This window comes from Cynocephalus volans, chromosome 11 (assembly GCF_027409185.1).
Source record: "Cynocephalus volans isolate mCynVol1 chromosome 11, mCynVol1.pri, whole genome shotgun sequence".
NCBI lineage: Eukaryota > Metazoa > Chordata > Mammalia > Dermoptera > Cynocephalidae > Cynocephalus > Cynocephalus volans.
This window is the reverse complement of record NC_084470.1, coordinates 58,313,734-58,332,647: the sequence shown is the minus strand read 5'-3', so window position 1 is coordinate 58,332,647 and position 18,914 is coordinate 58,313,734. Positions and strand designations below refer to the sequence as shown.

At 36.6% G+C, this 18,914-nt stretch overlaps 1 protein-coding gene across 19 annotated transcripts in view; it reads left to right on the top strand.

Annotated features, from left to right (window-relative positions):
- Positions 1 to 18,914, top strand: part of MAP4 (microtubule associated protein 4) — a 191,962-nt gene that overhangs the window by 80,681 nt on the left and 92,367 nt on the right. For all 19 annotated transcript variants that reach the window (XM_063114728.1, XM_063114735.1, XM_063114719.1 and 16 more), the window contains exon 3: positions 2,924 to 2,992. In XM_063114728.1, coding sequence (XP_062970798.1) covers positions 2,924 to 2,992 — 69 coding nt within the window. The remainder of the gene's footprint in view (positions 1 to 2,923; positions 2,993 to 18,914) is intronic.

Genomic DNA, 18,914 nt, shown 5'->3' with positions numbered 1-18,914 from the left:
AGAAGGCTAACTTTGAGAAGTGAGGGAAAGGTAAGCATGGAGGAAATGGGAACCAGCCTGGCAGCTTTTAACGGAATACCCAACACTCCTGCTGCCTCTAAGCTTAGAGTTCACTGGAGTCCTGCCTTACTGTTCGTTCGTTGGGCTGTGGGTTCTCCTTCAGTGTAGTACTACTTACTTTCATTTTTCTGGATATTTCTCATAATTTCTGGTCCACTGGGTGGAACCCTTCTTGATTTCAATCTTTTCTGCTGTTTTTAATTACTTGTGGTAGTATGTTGAGGATGACATGTGTGCCTCATTTTGCTATCTTTATCCATTCTTAAATTCTTTAATGGCTGGCTGGTTAGCTCAGTTGTTAAAGCACAGCCTTGTAATACCAAGGTCAAGGGTTCAGATCCCCATACCAACCAGCTGGCAAAAAAAAAAAAAAATTTTTTTTTTAGTGCGTTCATTTAAAACAGGACTTTTATGTGTGCGAGAGTCTTCTCTCCTGCTGCATTCCATTTCTTAGCAATTACCAGTGGTATTTGGTATATGTTTTTATATTTTTTTCTGATTATATATATGTGTGTTGTTTTCTTTTCATAATACTGTTATGTCACATTTTGCTTTTTTTTTCCCTTAGTATGTCCTGGTATCTTGCCAGATCAGTACAGGAAGAACTACCTTATTTCTTTTAATACTGTGTACCATTTTGCAACATAGTGAATCTATTGGTGGATATTTTTATGTCTCTCTGTGAACTAAATACATAAAGTGTGTTGTTGAATTAAGTGGTTATTTCTAATTGTCTCATGAAAAGGTTGTTCCATTTATATTCCTTCCCCCAATGGTGTATGAGATTACTTATCTTCCTACACCTTTGCCAACAATAGCTGTTATCAAATTTTAAAAAGATTTTATCATTCTCATGGCCATTCTCATACCACTCTCATGGTGTCAATTTTTGTAACTTACATTTTCTTGTAATCTGAATTTTATAATGAGGTAGATTTTTTAAAAGATGCATTCTTCCTTGAGCTAGGAAGAATAAATCTTATAAGCTTACTGTGTGAGGGTGAAAGGGAATTTATTTATGCCAAACGTGGGGTGGAACATGTTTGGCATTTCTCTGAATAAGTAAAATACAATATATGAAGACTTAGTATGGTGTGTGTTACATAGTGGGTATTTAATAAAAGTCTATCATCTTTTGTTCCTTTATTTCTCTCTTCTCCTAGCTGATTGATATTCTCCTTTTGCTTTGCCTTATTCATTTATGTTGTTGTCTTTGGTTGTTCTTCTGAGATAACAGAGTGGTCTTTTCACTGAGAAGTTGAGAAAGATTTTTTACCTTGGGTTTGTGGGAGCCAGAGGGTTGGACAGCATTTGTTTTTTTATCTTCCAAAGTAAAATCTTGCATTTTATATTTTAGTACCAAATGCTCTAGATTTTCACTTGTCTTATGAAATATATTTCTGTGAGGTTCTCGAGAATGATTTGTGGGAAACTCTTGAGTCAGCAGGCTGACTGCCGAGCTAGACAGGTTGCTGAAATATTAGATATAGTCAGAGCCTTTCAGAAAACATTGTACATCCCCCAACTGGTCTGTATATTCAATACAGTTGCAAATAAGATCCTAAAGATTTTTTGTATAAATCAACAACTGATTCTAAAATATGGAAAAGTAAAGAAACAAAACAATTTTGGAAAAGACCCAAGTTGGAGGACTCACATCTTATTTCAAGATTACAGTACAAATACAGTAATCAAGACAGTGTGTGGTATTGGCAAAATGGATAGACTTATAGATCAATGGAACAGAATAGAGAACCCAGAAATAGACCCACACATATGTTCAATTGATTTTCCATAAAGGTACAAAAGCAATTCCATAGAATAAGGATAGTCTTTTTAGCAAATGATGCTGGAACAATTGGGTGTCCATATTCAAAAATATGAATCTAGACCCACATTTTATACCACATACAAAATTTAACTCCAAATGTATCATAGGTCTCAAATGTGAAACCTAAATATGAAAACTTATAGCTTATAGAGGGAAACATGGGAAAAAATTCTATGACCTTGGACAAGATGAATATTTTTTAGATACCTTACCAAAAGCACGATTCTTGAAAGATAATATGGTAAATTGGACTTCATCAGAATTTAAAACTTTTTCTCTTCTAAAGACACAGTTAAGAAAATGAAAATACAAGTTAAAGACTGGGAGAAAATATTTACAAAACTCATCTGATAAAGGACTGATACCTAGAATATATAAAGAATTCTCAAAAATCAATAAGGAAAAAAAACCTCCAATTTAAAAATAGTCAAAAACTTTGACCATTTAGTTCATCAAAAAAGATAAAGGGATGGCAAATACACATGAAAAGATGCTCAGTATCATTAGTCATTAGGGAATGAGATGTAACCATACTTTGTTAGAAAAGCTAAAATAAAGAAGTAGTCCTCTGTTTCCAGAAGTGCTGCTGGTAACTTCCATGTAATCCTCACACCCAGGAGCAATGATGGTTCTTTGCATTTCCTGTATGGGAGTTGTTTTTACATGGCCCTGGGTCCTTGTAGAATTTGGTCTGAAACACAGATATTAAGCCTGTGGTGCTTCATGATGGGTTTTTTTTTAATTTAATGATCATCTTTGACAATTTATAGGACAAAAAAAAAACAGCCTCGCTATTAGGAAGGCCTCTCCTAAAGTGGTGGTACCTAACAGAACCTGGGTAGTATAGGAATTAATGACTCCATTCTGTTCTGTTTTTGTGTTTTCTTTCACTAATCTTTAAATTTTGGACAGTTTTTAAGTGCTTTAAGTTAATGCTATGAAGAGTGACAAAAATTCTACTAGTAAGACAGCAGTTGGATCTGGTTTTTATTTTTCTATCACAATGGGTAACATTCTTTGTGATTGTTGCAGGTAGTCCATCTTCTAAACCAACAGTGCTGGCCAATGGTGATCACGGAATAGAAGGAAATGATACTACAGGTAAGTGGTTCCCAGGATTCCCCAAATGTGAAGGTGAAACAGTCACAGTAAAACCTTGATGAGCTCCTTTGAGGAGGATTGTTAGTGGAAGTACATGAATTCTTTCTGAAGGTATTGTTGTTTTTGTAGAGTGTATTTAAAATAACCAAGGACATCTGTCATGTAAAATCTCTAACGAGTTTTCTTTGATATTCCTTGAATGTTAGTTGGAGCTGCACCACACAAAAGCTGGGTCAGTCTTAAAAATACTCTTATATAGATGTGGAGTAGTCATCAACAAAATGATTCGTTTGCTTTCCATGGCCTGTTAGGAAACTTTTGAAGAATAAGTTACAAGTTCTTTCCTTTCTCTTTTGCCCTCAGTCTGTTTTTCCTTTATCTTTACCTTAACTGTTGTTTTTGAAATTTGTCTATCACTGTAACTCCTAGCTCATTACTAGGGATTTGATGTTGTATCAGCTAGCTCTGAGTTCCTGTGGGTTCCTATCTCATAACCAGTACCAACCACCTGCCCCCGTGTCCTTGTAGTGAGCAAAATTCTCAAAGCAGTAGCAGGAGTCTACAGGGATGTACTGTATAAATTGTAGTAGCTGATATGAGAGTTAGGTGGTAAATTTTTATAAATAACTGCCCTTAATTTGCAGTTGTGATCAGGCTGACACTGTTGACCCAAATGAGTTCACTTCTAATGATCAGGCACATTGTTTTCTGCAGCAGAGTGTGCCCTTAACTGGGGCATACTATTTGATTCATATTACTGCTGTGGAGGCAGCACTGGACATGTATTGTTCCTGTGTTCCTCTTATGCGCATAGCTCTGCCACAAGAAGCCTTTCCTTGAGACACCACAAGACTTCTCGGTTTCTGAGGCCTCCGGAAAGCCTTCTCTTAGCAATAGCAGTTATTCTAGGATTTACTCTTTTGTTTTGTGACCATAGAAAATGTTATACATATTTTTGTACTTCAGATTTATTGATGACTAGGTTCTATTTGTTGTGAATGTTAGTTTTACCCAGTGACGCTAACATCCTTAGTAGCAACTCATAAATTAGGTACTCTTTAAAAGCTGGGTACAACCAGAAGTGCTACCTTATCTTCCACTTTTATGAACTGACATTTTTGTATTTCTCTGATAATTTTGGTCATATGTGGTATCAACTGTTTCTGTGCCTGCTTTGAAAGCAAGGTCGTCTGTGTGATTTGGTTTTAAGAATACATTTATGCAAATATCCCTGATTAAAGGAGAAGAAACTTGAACGTGAACATTTTTTTTAAGTGAATAAATTCAGCTTTCTTTAACCAGGAGACAGTGCCAGGAGAAAGAAAACCTGGATGGAATAGATTTGATTAGCCAGCTGAAAGAGTGAATGTCATTTTCATCCAGGAAGGAAATAACTATTAAAACTAGAGTAGGTTTCTTTCCCAGCAGATGTCAAGTCTGACCAGAAGAAGCTCTAATTCTATGTAGCAGTTGCTCCCCACTGCCAAGTCTTAACAGTACCTAAAAAGAAGAGGAAAAATATGCAGGCTGGCCCTTATTGTTTCAAGACATTTAGTTCCTTGGTGACAAAAAAGAATCCAGCTCTTAGGAACTGCCCAGTGGCATTATGATAGCAGGTCTTTCTGCTTTTGGATACCTCTCCACTCTTAGGTTGAAAATAGTTTGCACACCTGGGTTGTTTGGGTTCTGAATTTGACCTCTTAACTCTATTAAAGCAGGTACTTCACTGAAAATATGCATGTTTCATTGGGGGAGGGAGGACATAAGGAGGGGAGGTGAAGAGTGCATGTTTTTGGAGCATGTTGTGACTTCATTCTAATTTGACAATCACTAACTGGAGCATCTAGCTCAGTGCCATTTTGAAAATTCTCATTTCTGTTTTCCTCAGAACATTATCTATAGTCCTGGGAGCAGACCAGCTCCATTAATAGCATAAAAAGGTTTATGAGCATCTTGCTATGTTGAACTTGCTGTTTACTAATGATCTGTGCTTTTCTGCCCCCTCCTTCCCTCTCCTACTTCTTCCTCCCTTTCTACTTTTCTCCTCCTAGAAGCCTAGAGTGTCTCTCAACACTGGGGCTGCTGCAACACCAGACCAGTGATCTTTCCTAAGCACCGTTATACTTCTAAAACCTTCAGCATTTTGCAGAGCTTTGCTTTTCCTTCCCGGACACGATGTAGAAGAAGCTGAGGGTAGTTCTTCGGGGCCTATTTCTGCTGATGCCTGAGCAAACCACCTGCTTCTTCTTGTGCTCTGCAGGGCTTGATGGAGCCTCATTTCCCTTTGTGGGCAAAAAGTGCAAGATGAATTCTTTATAATTTTGGAATTTTTATATAAGGGTCATCTAATGTCTTTTATTTCTTTTTCTCTTTTAAAATTCATTTTATCATTTAATTCAATCTCACATTTTTCTTTTCTTTAATTTAAACATTTTTAGTTGGCCTTTTTCATTTGGATTTTTAATTTTCAATGTGAATCAGGATATTATAACACCAAATAAGAACATGTGCTTTCATAAAGGGGTTGATGAGGCCACCAGTACTGCAGCAAATCTCCTTTTCCTTTCCCTCCTCTCTCCCTCTGCAAGCTTGCTTTTAGGGAAGATTAACCTTTCAGGCTATGTTTTTCTCCACTTTACTAAAATCTGAATGATAGCTATTTTAATTTAAAGTTTTCTAATTTAGAGTAGCTCTGATTAAGCTTTGAAAAGTATTTCTCTAAATTAAATCATCCTTGTTATTTACAAGTTGGGCCAAAATTGTTTTTATTATGAAATTATGATCTATTTTTCTAGGATTAGATTCTCCAGAAAATTTGACAACCTCATTATTGTGAATGGAATCTTATAACTGGTTACTTTTTGAACATGATTGTCAACTATCAAAATAAGAATTGGGGAGTTAAAGAAAATGAAATTAAGTTAATAATGTTCCTGAATCCTGTATTGTTAGAATACTGGGATGTTGATATAGATAAAAAATAACTTTCTCTGTAACTATACCAGAATGAAACTAAATCGCAACACCTTTAAGAATCAAAACCAATTTAGCAGGTTTCTAATGAAGTCATTGTCTGATTAGGCATAAACTGTGTTCAGGATTGAACTCTGGAGGTACCTTATTATGCCAGTGGGATTGGCGGATCACATATGAAGATGTGTGTAAAGTCCTTTGCCATGAATGTTAGAGTTTACATTCACACATTCTGAGGATTGTCTCAGTGGGACTTTCTTATTCTTGTTCCTCATTTTTCCAAACTAATAGCTAAAAAATCTAGAACCATTTACTTTTGTTCTTTTTTTTTTAGTGCTTTTTTTCTTTTCTGGCATTTGGCCAGTATAGAGATCAACCCCTGGACTTTGGTGTTATCAGCACCACATTCTAACCAACTGAGCTAACCAGCCAGCCAAAAATCTAGAACTATTTGAGATAAGTACTGTGGAACTTCTACAATGATAAGCTTTGACTGAATTTTTAGAAATAGAATATAAAACATGGACCATTTTTTGAAATCTTGAAGGAGTTCTGGTTTAAGATCTGGAATGTGAAGTACTCTTTAATTTTCTATTCTCTTACTGATTATGCAGGTTTTTATAACCTCCAAGATCCTGCTTCAGGTTAAAAGAAACAACTGGCACCGTGTTCTGAGGGAGATTTTGAAATATACATTGTTTTAGATCCTCTCAAATAGCTACTTTTTGGGGGTGAGGAATGCGGCTGGCCGGTGTAGGGATCAAACCCCAGACCTTGATGTTATCAGCACCATACTCTGACCAACTGAGCTAACCTGCCAGCTCCCTTACTTTTGAGATGGTAAGATAAGAATATCATGAAAGTTTAAACTGAGTGCCTACAGTGACTTCTGGAATTTAGGAAGCATTCCTTATTCTACAAGGATTAGAAGGGGCTGGTTTCTCTGCCAAGAATTTCTTCTATGGGTTCTAGACAGAAGACACATGAGCGAGGTACATTTTAGAGGGAAAAGGTTATGTTTATCTTCTAAGCAGTTGATAAAATATGAAAACTCTTACTGTAAGAGAGCACACCATCAAATAAAACACAACTCTTTCCCTTTGGTGCACAGTTGTTTAATATGTCGTTTTGGGGTTTTTTGACTGAGACCTTTTCAAAACTGGTAGTACTGACTTTTCAAAATCATGTTTGATATCTTTCTGTTGTTTCTAACTAGTCTGTGTAGCTTGTCTAAGTAACTGACAGGTGGGTGGAGAAGCCTGGGTACAACTCTGTTCCACACTTTCACACTTGATGATTGACATTGATTTATTTCACTTTTATTTCCATTTAGTTATGTTTGTTTGAAATTTATTTTTTTCCAAATATGTTTTCTTTTTGAACTTATGAAATTGTTAAAATTTTCTACTAACAGCCAGCTAAAATTTGGTATGTATTCTTAGCTTCATCTGTTTCACTTGTATGCTTCATTTTGAAAGAAAAAAAATTGTTTCACTTATAGTTTCATGTAAATTAGCCAGTCCCATAATGAAATGCTGTGTTGCCATGATGGTCACACCCAAGTTGCCTAGTAATCTCACTGGTGAGGCAGCCAGACTGGTCAGGGCTGCTCTTGAAATGTGATGTTTCGCATATGCACTCTTTCTCTTTCTCTTTTTTTTCTTTTTTGGCCCAATGTTAAAGATGTGGAACTTCGTTTTTAAGCAATATTTTTATAACTTTGTTCATACACCTTAGTTTGTATTTTTTGTGACTTTAGACTTCAACAGTTTGTATATTGGGACATTTTAATGTGATCATTATGCTAAATAAATTGCAACAATAAACATCTTACATTAACACCTTATGGACTGGATTTTGGTTGGGGTCTTAATATATTGCAATATAATGTGACTAGGACACAAGTTTGGTAAATAACGTTGACGCCTGAGTTCTCAGTCTAATAAAGCTTCCAATCCCACCCATAGTAATTCCATAATTGTATGGACTTTTTACTTATTGCCAAGCACTTTCACTCACATTGTTGTTTTTTGATTCTCGGTGTAAACTCCTTTTTATCTAGAATCTGTAAGAGTTAAGAAGCTCAACTGACTTGATACTTAATAGCATCTGGTGAGAAAGACATTTGATAGAGTGGCAATAAGAAGTTATTCCAAAAGGCAGTTTCCATGACATATCAGTTATTGTTAGATACGTTCTAATACTACATTTAGTCTAGTTAAAATTCACATTGACAGTCTTCCTGAAGTGCCTTCTGAATTGCAAAAAAAACTTACTACATTCAATAACATAATTTTGTTACTTTATTATTTGATAATCTAGTATGCTGTATCTGGGAAGAATTCAACAGAATGCACAATTCCCCAGCCATTCTGGGTTAGTGTTTCTTTACAATATATAGGCTTGCAAATGCAATATGTTGACTGAATTAAGACATTGAAAAGATTCTATGTCAAAGGTAATTTGTATGACATAAGGAACTTTTTTAGCTTGGCAGACAGTTCTTTTTATTAAGAAAGCTCAATTTAATGTTCTTGGGTTTCCTTTTATTGAGAGCTCAATAATCTATTCTTAGGCATAAGAATTAAATACAATAAAGAATAATTCACAGTCCTGACTAAATTTCTTACAAGTATTCGAGGATTAAAGATATTGCCAATGGGGTCAATTCTTTGATTTTGTTAGAGTATTCATTCTCGATAAGAGATGAAACGTGGCTGCATTTGGATTCTTCTTCCCTGTTGACATGATGATATGGTGAGGCCAGGAGGTTAGAAAGTGTTCTGGGCCAAGACACAGAACTGGTGGACAGGCACAGCGTGTTAGTTTCATTCTTAAATCATGTGTAAAACTGTATTATCCTCAATTTTATATTGATACTATTTACAGTGAAGGCTTAACAAGACTTAACTATAAATTATTGGTGTAATAAACCTCTGTGCTACCATGGAGGTAAATTCCTGTTATGTACTATGTTGGGGCTAGATGTCATTCCCTTAGTGCTCCACAAATGACAGTGTTACTGGCTGTTTCCATTGTGATCAAAGTAGGTAGATGGTTTATTATTGTGATAACTGTTCTGAATGTGATGTAATGCCAATCCCTAAGATCATACCAGCAGTGAAACAGTAAAACTACTTTGTTAGAATGTTATAACATAGAAGGAGCTTCATCACTGTCTCTTGTATCATCAGATACAACGCAAAGGAGTTAACACTGGAAAAATTTGAAAGCACCGAAAATGTGAAATCTTAACAGATAAATAAATTTTCGTGTGTTAGAAGAGTTTCTGAACAGCTATTACAGCCAACCCATAAATTGACATTGTAACTCATAAATGTTCCTAGATACAGATATGGCAAGACATCCTTTTTTTCTCCCTCCCCAAATCCTGAAACAAAGTTTTAGTTCTTTTCTTTAATTTTTCCAGATATGAGTTTCTGGATGCAAGTTGCATGTTGTAGTTACATCAATAAACTACCAACACCTAAGGTTTCTTAAAGTTTTTTTTTTTTTTTTTTTTTTTTTGTCTTTTTCGTGACCGGCACTCAGCCAGTGAGTGCACCGGCCATTCCTATATAGGACCCGAACCCGCAGCCGCTGGGAGCGTCGCCGCGCTCCCAGCGCAGCACCCTCCCGAGTGCGCCACAGGCTCGGCCCTCTTAAAGTTTTTTTGGTTCATGATTTTCTGATAAAAGTATATAATTTCTCCTCAGAAAAACCCGTATATACCCATTAACATGACATGTTACATTTATTTTTAGGCTGTTTAGAACTCTCTTGAATCTAGCTCATGGAGTAAAACATTTAATTATACTGTGAGCCATTGGATTTCAGTTTTTATTGGAGTTTTGTATTTAATAAGACAAAATAGCTTCTTCCTGAGCTTTAAATAGCTTCTTCCTGAGCTTTAAGTGAATCCATAATTCTGATGTATACTTTTTAAACTATAACTTTGTTTATGATTTGCCTCCCATTATGTAATGAAACTCTATACTGTGCCAAAAGGCATATGTAGACACAGAATATTTTTTCTTTTATTTATAATTCCATAAGTAATATATGAATATATTCTCTCTTATGATAGTTTAAAGCATTATAGAGCCACACATTACCAGAGACCAGAGGACGTTTACTCACAGAGCTAGTAACATTCATATACAAATACTGTAAATTGATGTTGCATTTTTACGGGATTTTAGATTTGAACAGATTTTTCTATCTGATATATGTCAATAATAAGGTTAACTGTCATTGGTATAACACATTAGAGTTTGTAAAGCTCTTTGAATATATAATAATATATCCATTTTCATTTGATGGGGTTGAAGTTTGGTTAATAACAGAGCTTGAAATTGAACCTAGTCTGAAGAGTAGGCCTATGACCTTTCTATCAGTGTGTCATGTCACAGTGGATTTTCTTAAGTGCTAACTGAACATCAAAGTCAGTTGTAAGGAATGGATCTTTAAAGGCCCGTTTGAAAGCCTGTCTTAGGCTCTACTTTTTTGGAGAAAACCCAAGCTGAGGCAATAGCTTTGCATGTATGTAGTTTGTTTTGGGACGTGATCTCAGGGAACAAGAGTGGGAGACCGGGAAGGGTGAGATTGGAAAAAGTAAAAGCAATACAGTGAAGTGTTACTAACGTAGTCACTGCTGTGAGCAAAGGGGGCTTAATCCTCTTGGTCTCTGTATTAGTCAGGGTTCTCCAGAGAAACCGAATCAATAGAATATGTTATAATTATATGAGAGGGAGTTATTAGGAGAATTAGCTCACGTGGCTATGAAGAAAAGTCCCATGATAGGCTGTCCATAAACTGCATGCCAGTAGCGTGGCTTAGTCCAAGTCCAAAGGCCTCAAAACCAGGGAGGCTGATGGTATCCTTGCTGTAAGTTCTGGAACCCAAAAGCTGAAGAGTCTCAAGCTCTGATGTCCAGGGACAGGAGAGAAGAGTATATCCTAGCTCCAGCAGAAAGAGAGAGCTTCCCCTCTTTCCTTGCCTTTTGTTCTCTCCAGACTCCCTGTGGATTGGATGTTTCCCACTCACATTGAGGGTGGGTCTTTTCCACCCAGGCCACTCAGACTCTCATACTAATCTCTGCTGGAAACACCCTCACGGACACACCTAACAAGATAGCTTGACCAGGTTTCTCAGCATTCCTTCATCCAACCAAGTTGACACCCAGAATTAACCTTCACAGTCTCTTTTGAGGAACTGTGTAGAATGTGTCTCAGAATTATCCACCTGATCACCTGAGTTATAGATTTGGGTAACATTTCTTCACCATTTGCCATCTCTCATTGGTTAACTCTCTTGCACTTCTGGATTTGCACTTGTGCAGTGTCAGGCTGCAGATGTCTCATCTCTGGTGTTGGAGAAAGTGTGGGGCAGAAAACTCTGGTTTGTTTGAAACGAAGTACTGTCAGATCACACCTATGTTCAGCTGGATGATGCAGCAATAGCTAGAGTAAATGGTGGACTTGAAAGGTTGTGAGGTGGGGGCACAAGAGGTGTCCAGTTGACCAGGAGGTTAATTCAAACCAAGATTATGTTAACATTAAGATTTGTCTGCCTTACCATAGAAGATGAGATTAGGATGACACGATCCTTGAACTCTATGCAGGAATATTTGTAGGAACTTTATCTGTCACGGCAATAATTTTCAAGACTAATTGTTGGAAACTGTAGAACTAGCCACAGAAGTTAGTTTTGGAATTTCTCATTCTAATGTTTTCTTCTTCAATCAGTTTTAGTAGTCTCTATCTTTCTAGGAATCTCTCCATCTTATATAGGTTATATAATTTGTTGGCATACAGTTGTTCATAGTACTCCCTCATAAACCTTTTTATTTCCATAAGATTGGTAGTGCTATCTCCTCTTTCATTTCTGGTTTTAGTAATTTGAATCCTCTCTCCTTTTTTCTTGGTAAGTCTAACTAATGGTTTGTCAATTTGATCTTTTCAAAGAACCAACTTTGGTTTTGCTAAGTTTTCTGTATTTTCTCTTCTCTATTTTATTTATTTCCACTCTAATCTTTATTATTTCCTTCTGCTTGCTTTGGGTTTAGTTTGCTCTTTTTCTTGTTTCTTAAGGTAGAAGGTTATGTTACTGATTTGTGATCTTTTTTACTTATGGCTAGAAATTTCCCCCTCACCACTGCCTTAGCTTTATCTCATAAGTTTTGGTACGTTGTGTTTTCATTTTCATTCATCTCAAAGTATTTTCTAATTTCCTCTGTGATATCTTTTGACTATTGGTTATTTAGGAATGTGTTGTTAATTTTTACATATTTGCAGATTTCCTAATTTTTTTGTTACTACTTTCTAATTTCATCCCATTATGGTTGGAGAACATACTTTGTATGATTTCAGTTTTTTAAAATATATTGAGGTTTGTTTTATGGGCTAACATATGGTCTGTCCTGGAAAAGAATGTATATTCTGCAGTTGTTGGCTGGAGTGTTCTATAAGATGTACGTTGGTCAAGGGTTCAGATCCCCATACTGGCCAGCCACCCAAACAAACACACACAAAAAACCTGTTAGGTCTAGTTGATTTAGAGTGTTGTCTGGGTCTTCTGTTTCCTGATTGGTATTCTGTCTAGTTGCTCTGTCCATTATTAAAAGTGGAGTATTGAAATCTCCAACAGTTATTGTTGATTTGTCTATTTCTCCCTTCAGTTCTGTTAGTTTTTGTTTCATGTATTTTGGGGCTGTCATTGTAGTGGTTTAAAGGATTAATTAATATAATCCACTTTTACATACTTTTTCATTATTCAAGGATTAATTGTGAACAATGCTGGGATGTAGACAAGAAGGATGCATACAAATGATTATAAGCTTCTTGGGTGCTTCCAAAACAGCAGTGAAATGTGAGACACTGATAGGAAGATTCAAAGTACTTTTTTTAAAAAGGTGATTTTCCTTCAAAATCCCAACAATGTGTTTTGCAGAGGTAGAATAATCTATCCTAAAATTCATGTGGCATCTCAAGGGTCCCTAAATAGCCAAAGCAATCTTGGAAAAGAACAAATTTGGAAGTCTTGCACTTGCTGAGTTCAAAACTTACTACAGTGCTGTGGTAAATAAAACAGTGTGATACTGGCATAAAGACAGACACATAGACCAAGGAATAGAATAGAGAGCCTGGAAACAAGGGTGCTAAGACCTTTCAATGGGGAAAGGATGGTCTTTTCAACAAATGGTATTGAGAAAACTAGATATCCACATACAAGAGAATGAGGTGGTACCCTTACTTTACTCCATATACAAAAATTAGCTTAAAATATACCAAAGATATAAGCAAAGAGCTAAAACTATAAATTTCTTAGAAGAAACCACAGGGGAAAAGTTTCATGACATTGGATTTAGCAGTGTTTTCTTGGATATGACAACAAAAGGATAGGCAACAAAAGAAAATAAATAAATGTTAGGCTACATCAAAATTAAAAACTTCTGAGTGTTTGGATCAGATCCCTGTACCAGCCAGCCACCAAAAAAAAAAAAAAAAAAAAACTTTTGTATGTCTCAGTAGAGTGAAAAGGCAACCCATGGAATAGGCCCAAATATTCTCAAATCATATATCTGACAAGGAGTTAATATTCAGACTATATAAAGAACTCCTACACTCAATAACAAAAAAAAAAAGCCTGACTAAAAAAATGGGCAAAGGACTTTAATAAACATTTCTCCAAAGAAGATATACAAATGGCTGAAAAACACATGAAAAGATACTCCACATCACTAATCATTAGGGCAATGCAAATCAAAACCACAGTGAGATACTCCATCATACGCATTAGGATGGCTAGTATAAAAACAAAAACAGAAATTAACAAGTGTTGGTGAGGATGTGGAAAAATCAGTACCCTTTTGCATTGCTGGTAGAAATCTAAAATGATGCAGCCACTATGGAAAACAGTATGGCAGTGCCTGAAAAAATTAAAGATAGAATTGTGGTATGATGCAGCAGTTCAATTTCTGGGTATATATAGTACCCAAAGGAATTGAAAGCAGGGATTTAAACATTTGTGTGCTCATGTTCACAGCAACATTATTCACAGTACCCAAAAGGTGAAAGCAACCCAACTGTCCTATCCACATGAACAGAAAAATAAAATGTGGTACGTTCATACAGTGGAATGTTATTCAGCCTTAAAAAAGGAAGCAAATTCTGACATGCTACAATATGGATAAACCTTGAAGACATTATGCTAAGTGAAAAAAAGCCAGTCATAAAAATACAAATACTATGTGATTCCACTAATATGAACTACTTAGAGTAGTCAGATTCATAGAAACAGAAAGCAGATTAGAGGTTCCTAGGGATGGGGAGAAAGGAGCAATTATGGGGGGATATTGTTTAATGGATACAGCATTTTAGTTCTGCAAGATGAAAAAGTTCTGGAGATGGATGATGATGATCATTGCATGACAACACGAATGTACTAAGTACCACTGAACTGTACACTTAAAAATGGCTAAAATGGTAGAAATAAATAAATAAAGGCTAGTTCATATAAGGGAAAAAAAGATGTTCTTAAAATTAACCATCATGTACACTACAGACCTCTTCAGAATTAAAGTGATACTTTATATGTTAGCTGTCTGTGGATTTGTTCTAGTTTTTTCAGTTGCAGAGAGAAATGCACAAATATGTAAACGTTGCTTAAATGCTAAACAGCTATAAGGAACATTTTTAAGAACAGATATATATAATATTGGTTAAATTCCATTAGGAGGTTGGGTGAGAACTAAGGAAATTGAAACAAGAGCTTGAAATCTCCATTTGGATGTAGAATTGACATCTCAAATTTGAGATGTCCTAAACTGAACTCATGATTCCTCTCCCCCCCCCGCCAATAAACCCCAACCAAATTTAAAACAAAACAAAAACTGCTTCCCCATCTCAAATAGAAATTCTGTCCTTCTAGTTGTTCAGGCTAAAATGTTTGGCTTCCCTTATTCCTCTCTCTTTTTCTCACACCCTACATCTAGTTTGTCAGAAAAGTAGATCTGGAACCTAACCATTTCCCACCATCCACCTCACTGCCTTCTCCCTGATTGGAACCACCATCTCTCATCTTGACTACTGCTAACAACCTCTCAAATTAGTCTCCCTGTTTCCATTTGTTTGCTCCCTGCAGTGTATTCTCAAAACATCTAGAGTGGTGGTGTACACAGATCACATTATGCTTTTGCTCACAACCCTCCAGTGGTTGACCATCTCAAAGTAAAAGCCAAAGTCCTTAACACTACAAGGCTCTATGATATCCCTGTCATCTCTCAGATCACATCATCTCCTGGTTCTCCCCTTTTCTTACTTTGCTTCATTGGTGTTTCTTCTGCATTCCTTGAATAAGCTGGGTGGTCCCCTGCCTTGGGCTTTGAGCACTGGCTGTTTTCTTTGCCTGGAATGTTCTGCCATCTGATATACTCATGATTTATTTTCCACTTTCTCAGTGAGTACTTACCTATTTTATCTAAAATTTTTCTATCCTACTTCTCTGCTTTAATTTTCTCTATAACAATTTGTCACTTGTCACTTTCTAATAAATTTGTACAGTTTGATTATCTTTTTTATTGTCTGTCTTTCCACACTAGAAGAAAGATATTTTAGAGAAAAATATATTGAGAGGGACAGGGTTTGTTTTGGTCACTGCGTTGGCCCAGCACCTAGAACATTATCTGGCATAGAGTAGGTGCTCAGCAGCTACTGGATGAATAATCTTGTTGTCTTTCTGTTTGCTTCAGGCCTAACATGGGAAAAGAAACTTAAGCTCAAGACCAAATACAGTTACAATAATTCTTGCCATTGGTACATGTCTTTCTGGAAATAAGTTCTTCTTAGTGAATTGTTTAAATTTGAGTAAGTTGTAGAAAGAGCAGGCCTAGCTCTCCCACCTACTAGCTTTGATGTCTTAGGCAAGTTCTTTGCCCTCTTGGAGCCTAAGTTTCCTCTTTTATAAAAATAGAACTAGTAATAAAAGAATTGCTTGGATTAAGTGATAGAAAATATTTTCAGTGCTTTCTAACCTAGTTGAAGGGTTAATAAATGTAAGATGATACTAAGATGATGATTAATGTCCACATAGAAAGTCCTCACAAGGCTGGCCAGCTAGCTAAGTTGATTAGAGTGCAATGTTATGACACCAAGGTCAAGTGTTTGGATCCCCATACTGGCCAGCTGCCAAAAAAAAATCCTTACAGGTTCAACCCAGTATATGCTTTTGCTAACAAATCATTCTCTGTTTGGTTATCAGGTCCTTCTTCTACTTAAATGGTTTTGTAACATTATTTTAATTGAATGTAATTAGTGCATATCTGATCCATTGTGAAACAGAAATGCTCTGTTTCTAGAGGACAAAACTTCAAAGTGAACTCCAGGCAGACTGAAGGAAGAACTTTTGTTTCTTGTGAGAAAATTAACTTAGAACTCTTTCAGTGTGAAAACCTGGCAAGGCTGGCCCTCTGATGCGTTGTCATCAATTTAGAATAAGATATGAAGGTGCAAAGCTGTAAATTATAAGTTTATATATTGACATTAGACTCCATAGAGGTCTTGGTTGAATAGTTCTGCTTTCTGGTTAACGAGTTAGTATTTCTGGTCTTCAGTTTTTCTGTGTAAAATAAAGAGTCATTCTGCTGTTGCTGCTGTTATTAGTGCTGAGCAACAAAGATACATTATGTTCTTTTGTACACAATAGCTTTTTAAACATTTAGAGATTAACATCTGACTTCTGATTTATTTTCTTTGGGTTAAACATCTCTCTTTCTTCCTCCATTTTTTCTTATTATTTGTATTTAAGCTATCTCACAGTTTTTAATTACCAATATTTGTATCTGTCAAGGTCTATTCAAGAGACAGAAGGTACACAGTAATTCGAATAAGGAATTAACTACTAAGGGGAAAGGGGACTCTGAAGAACACAGGAATGGCAGATATAGGGAGTAGTTACTAACCCCAGAGGACACAGGAAAGAACACATCTGGAAGAGTGCCCTTTTCCCCCAAAGCTTGTTTCATATCTTGGAGAAGGTCTCCACCGGATGGCGAATATGTTTGCTGAGTTGCTGCAGGCTGTGTTAGACAAACAGGAAACTGTATGTGGAATTGCTACTGAGTCACCAGAAAACCAGTTTGGGGCACTGGTGGAAACTGCCTGGGAAGATGCCCACAGGAGTGCTCACTAAAACTTGTTGAGGTGAGCACTGTTGGGTGTTCTGCACACCAGCAAAGCACGATGGAAGCAAGAACGTGGAAAAGCACACTGGAACCAGGAAGAGAAGTCCCTTCCTCCAGTGCCCTCTGCTAAGCTTGACATCGTGCCAGCTGGCAAGAGAGATATGTTTACAGAATCCAGCTCCATTATTACAAGTAGGACAATGAAGGGTAGATTTGGAACTGAGAGGCAATAAATTGATTACTGGCACAGTCTATCCTTTTGGCTACTTAGTTTCCATATGCACTTTTCTAAACACATTTGAAATCCTGTATAATGGTGAAATAACTCTTAATGTTTCCATCTGTACGATACAGCTATCTGTCATGTGATGAAGGGGCTGTCACCATTTCCTTAAAATGAGGAGATGCTCAGTTCCTATGGTCATTGTATCCATTGTCGGCTATATTTATCACTCCTCAAATTGAAGTTCTACTGAATATTCTATTACCAAGAGATTAATTATAAGGCTAATCTTCAATAATTTACAATAATGGTACAAAGGAAAGAAAAAAATGATTAGAGTATACAAATAAACATAAAATATAATACAGAGAAAATATACAAAGCTATTACAGTTCTCATTTTTGTAATTAGTCCTCAGGCTATAGTTGATACCTATGGCTTCTTTCTTCAGTTACCCATTTCATGTTTCCCTTGCCCTCAGTCAGAACCTCAGGTGCTTGAGGTTCTTTACCTGATGAAATGACCCAAACTTTTATTCCCTTATTAGTTCACTCTTTTTGGTTGCTGTGATTTTCCATTAATCTTTATTTTTGGCAAGGAAGTATTTAGAGGTGTCTGGGTTCCAGACATAGTCCTCCTTGCTTTCCTTGTGTAGCAGCAGCCCAGTTTCCCCTTGGTAATTGGGCCCAGTCATTCCAGCCAGTAGGTTCAGCCTGTTGGTTTTGCGGCATAAGGAGTCCTAAATGGCCAGATGGCAGTCTCTTCTTCTAATTCAGTTTACACATTGTTGTGTATGCTGGTAGAGTATTTCCTCGTTGGGAACTAAGACCTCCAAACCAGGAGAACTCAGTTGTCAGGAGTGGAAGCAAAAATTCTTAGTGGATTATTGGTTATAATAGTGAGTGGAGCCACTCCCACTTCTACCCTGTGATCCCCAGACCTGCATATTCTGGCTATGGGGGAGACCGTATAAGAGAACCATATAAGAGTCTCTTATTCAAAGCAGTATCCTATCCTTTCAGGGTGTTGTTTACCAGTTAAAACTGTAACTGAGTCTTCAGTAAGTAATTTCTTCTTTTAATTAGGCCAGCTGTTCTGGGTGATGAGGTGCGATAAGACCAGTTAATTCCATGGGCATGAGCCCATTTCTGTACTTACTTACTGTGAAATGACTTCCTTGATCAGAAGCATTGTTGTGTGGAATGTCATGGTGGAGTATCAGGCATTCTGTAAATCTGTGTTGGTCCATTTCCGTTGCTTATAACAGAATATCTGAAACTGGATAATTTGTAAAGAAATAGAATTTCTTACCATTTTGGAGGCCAAGGAGTCCAAAGTCCAAGGAACACATCTGGTGAGGGTCTTCTTCTACAGTTATGCAGGGTATTACATGGCAAATGGGTTGAGCAAGAAAGAGAGAACTAACCTGCTCACTCTTTTTCCTTATAAATCCATCAGAACCACACCCATTACCACCCATTAACCCATTAGTGGACTAATCCATTCAGGAGGGTACAGTCCTCACAATCTAATTACCTCTCAAA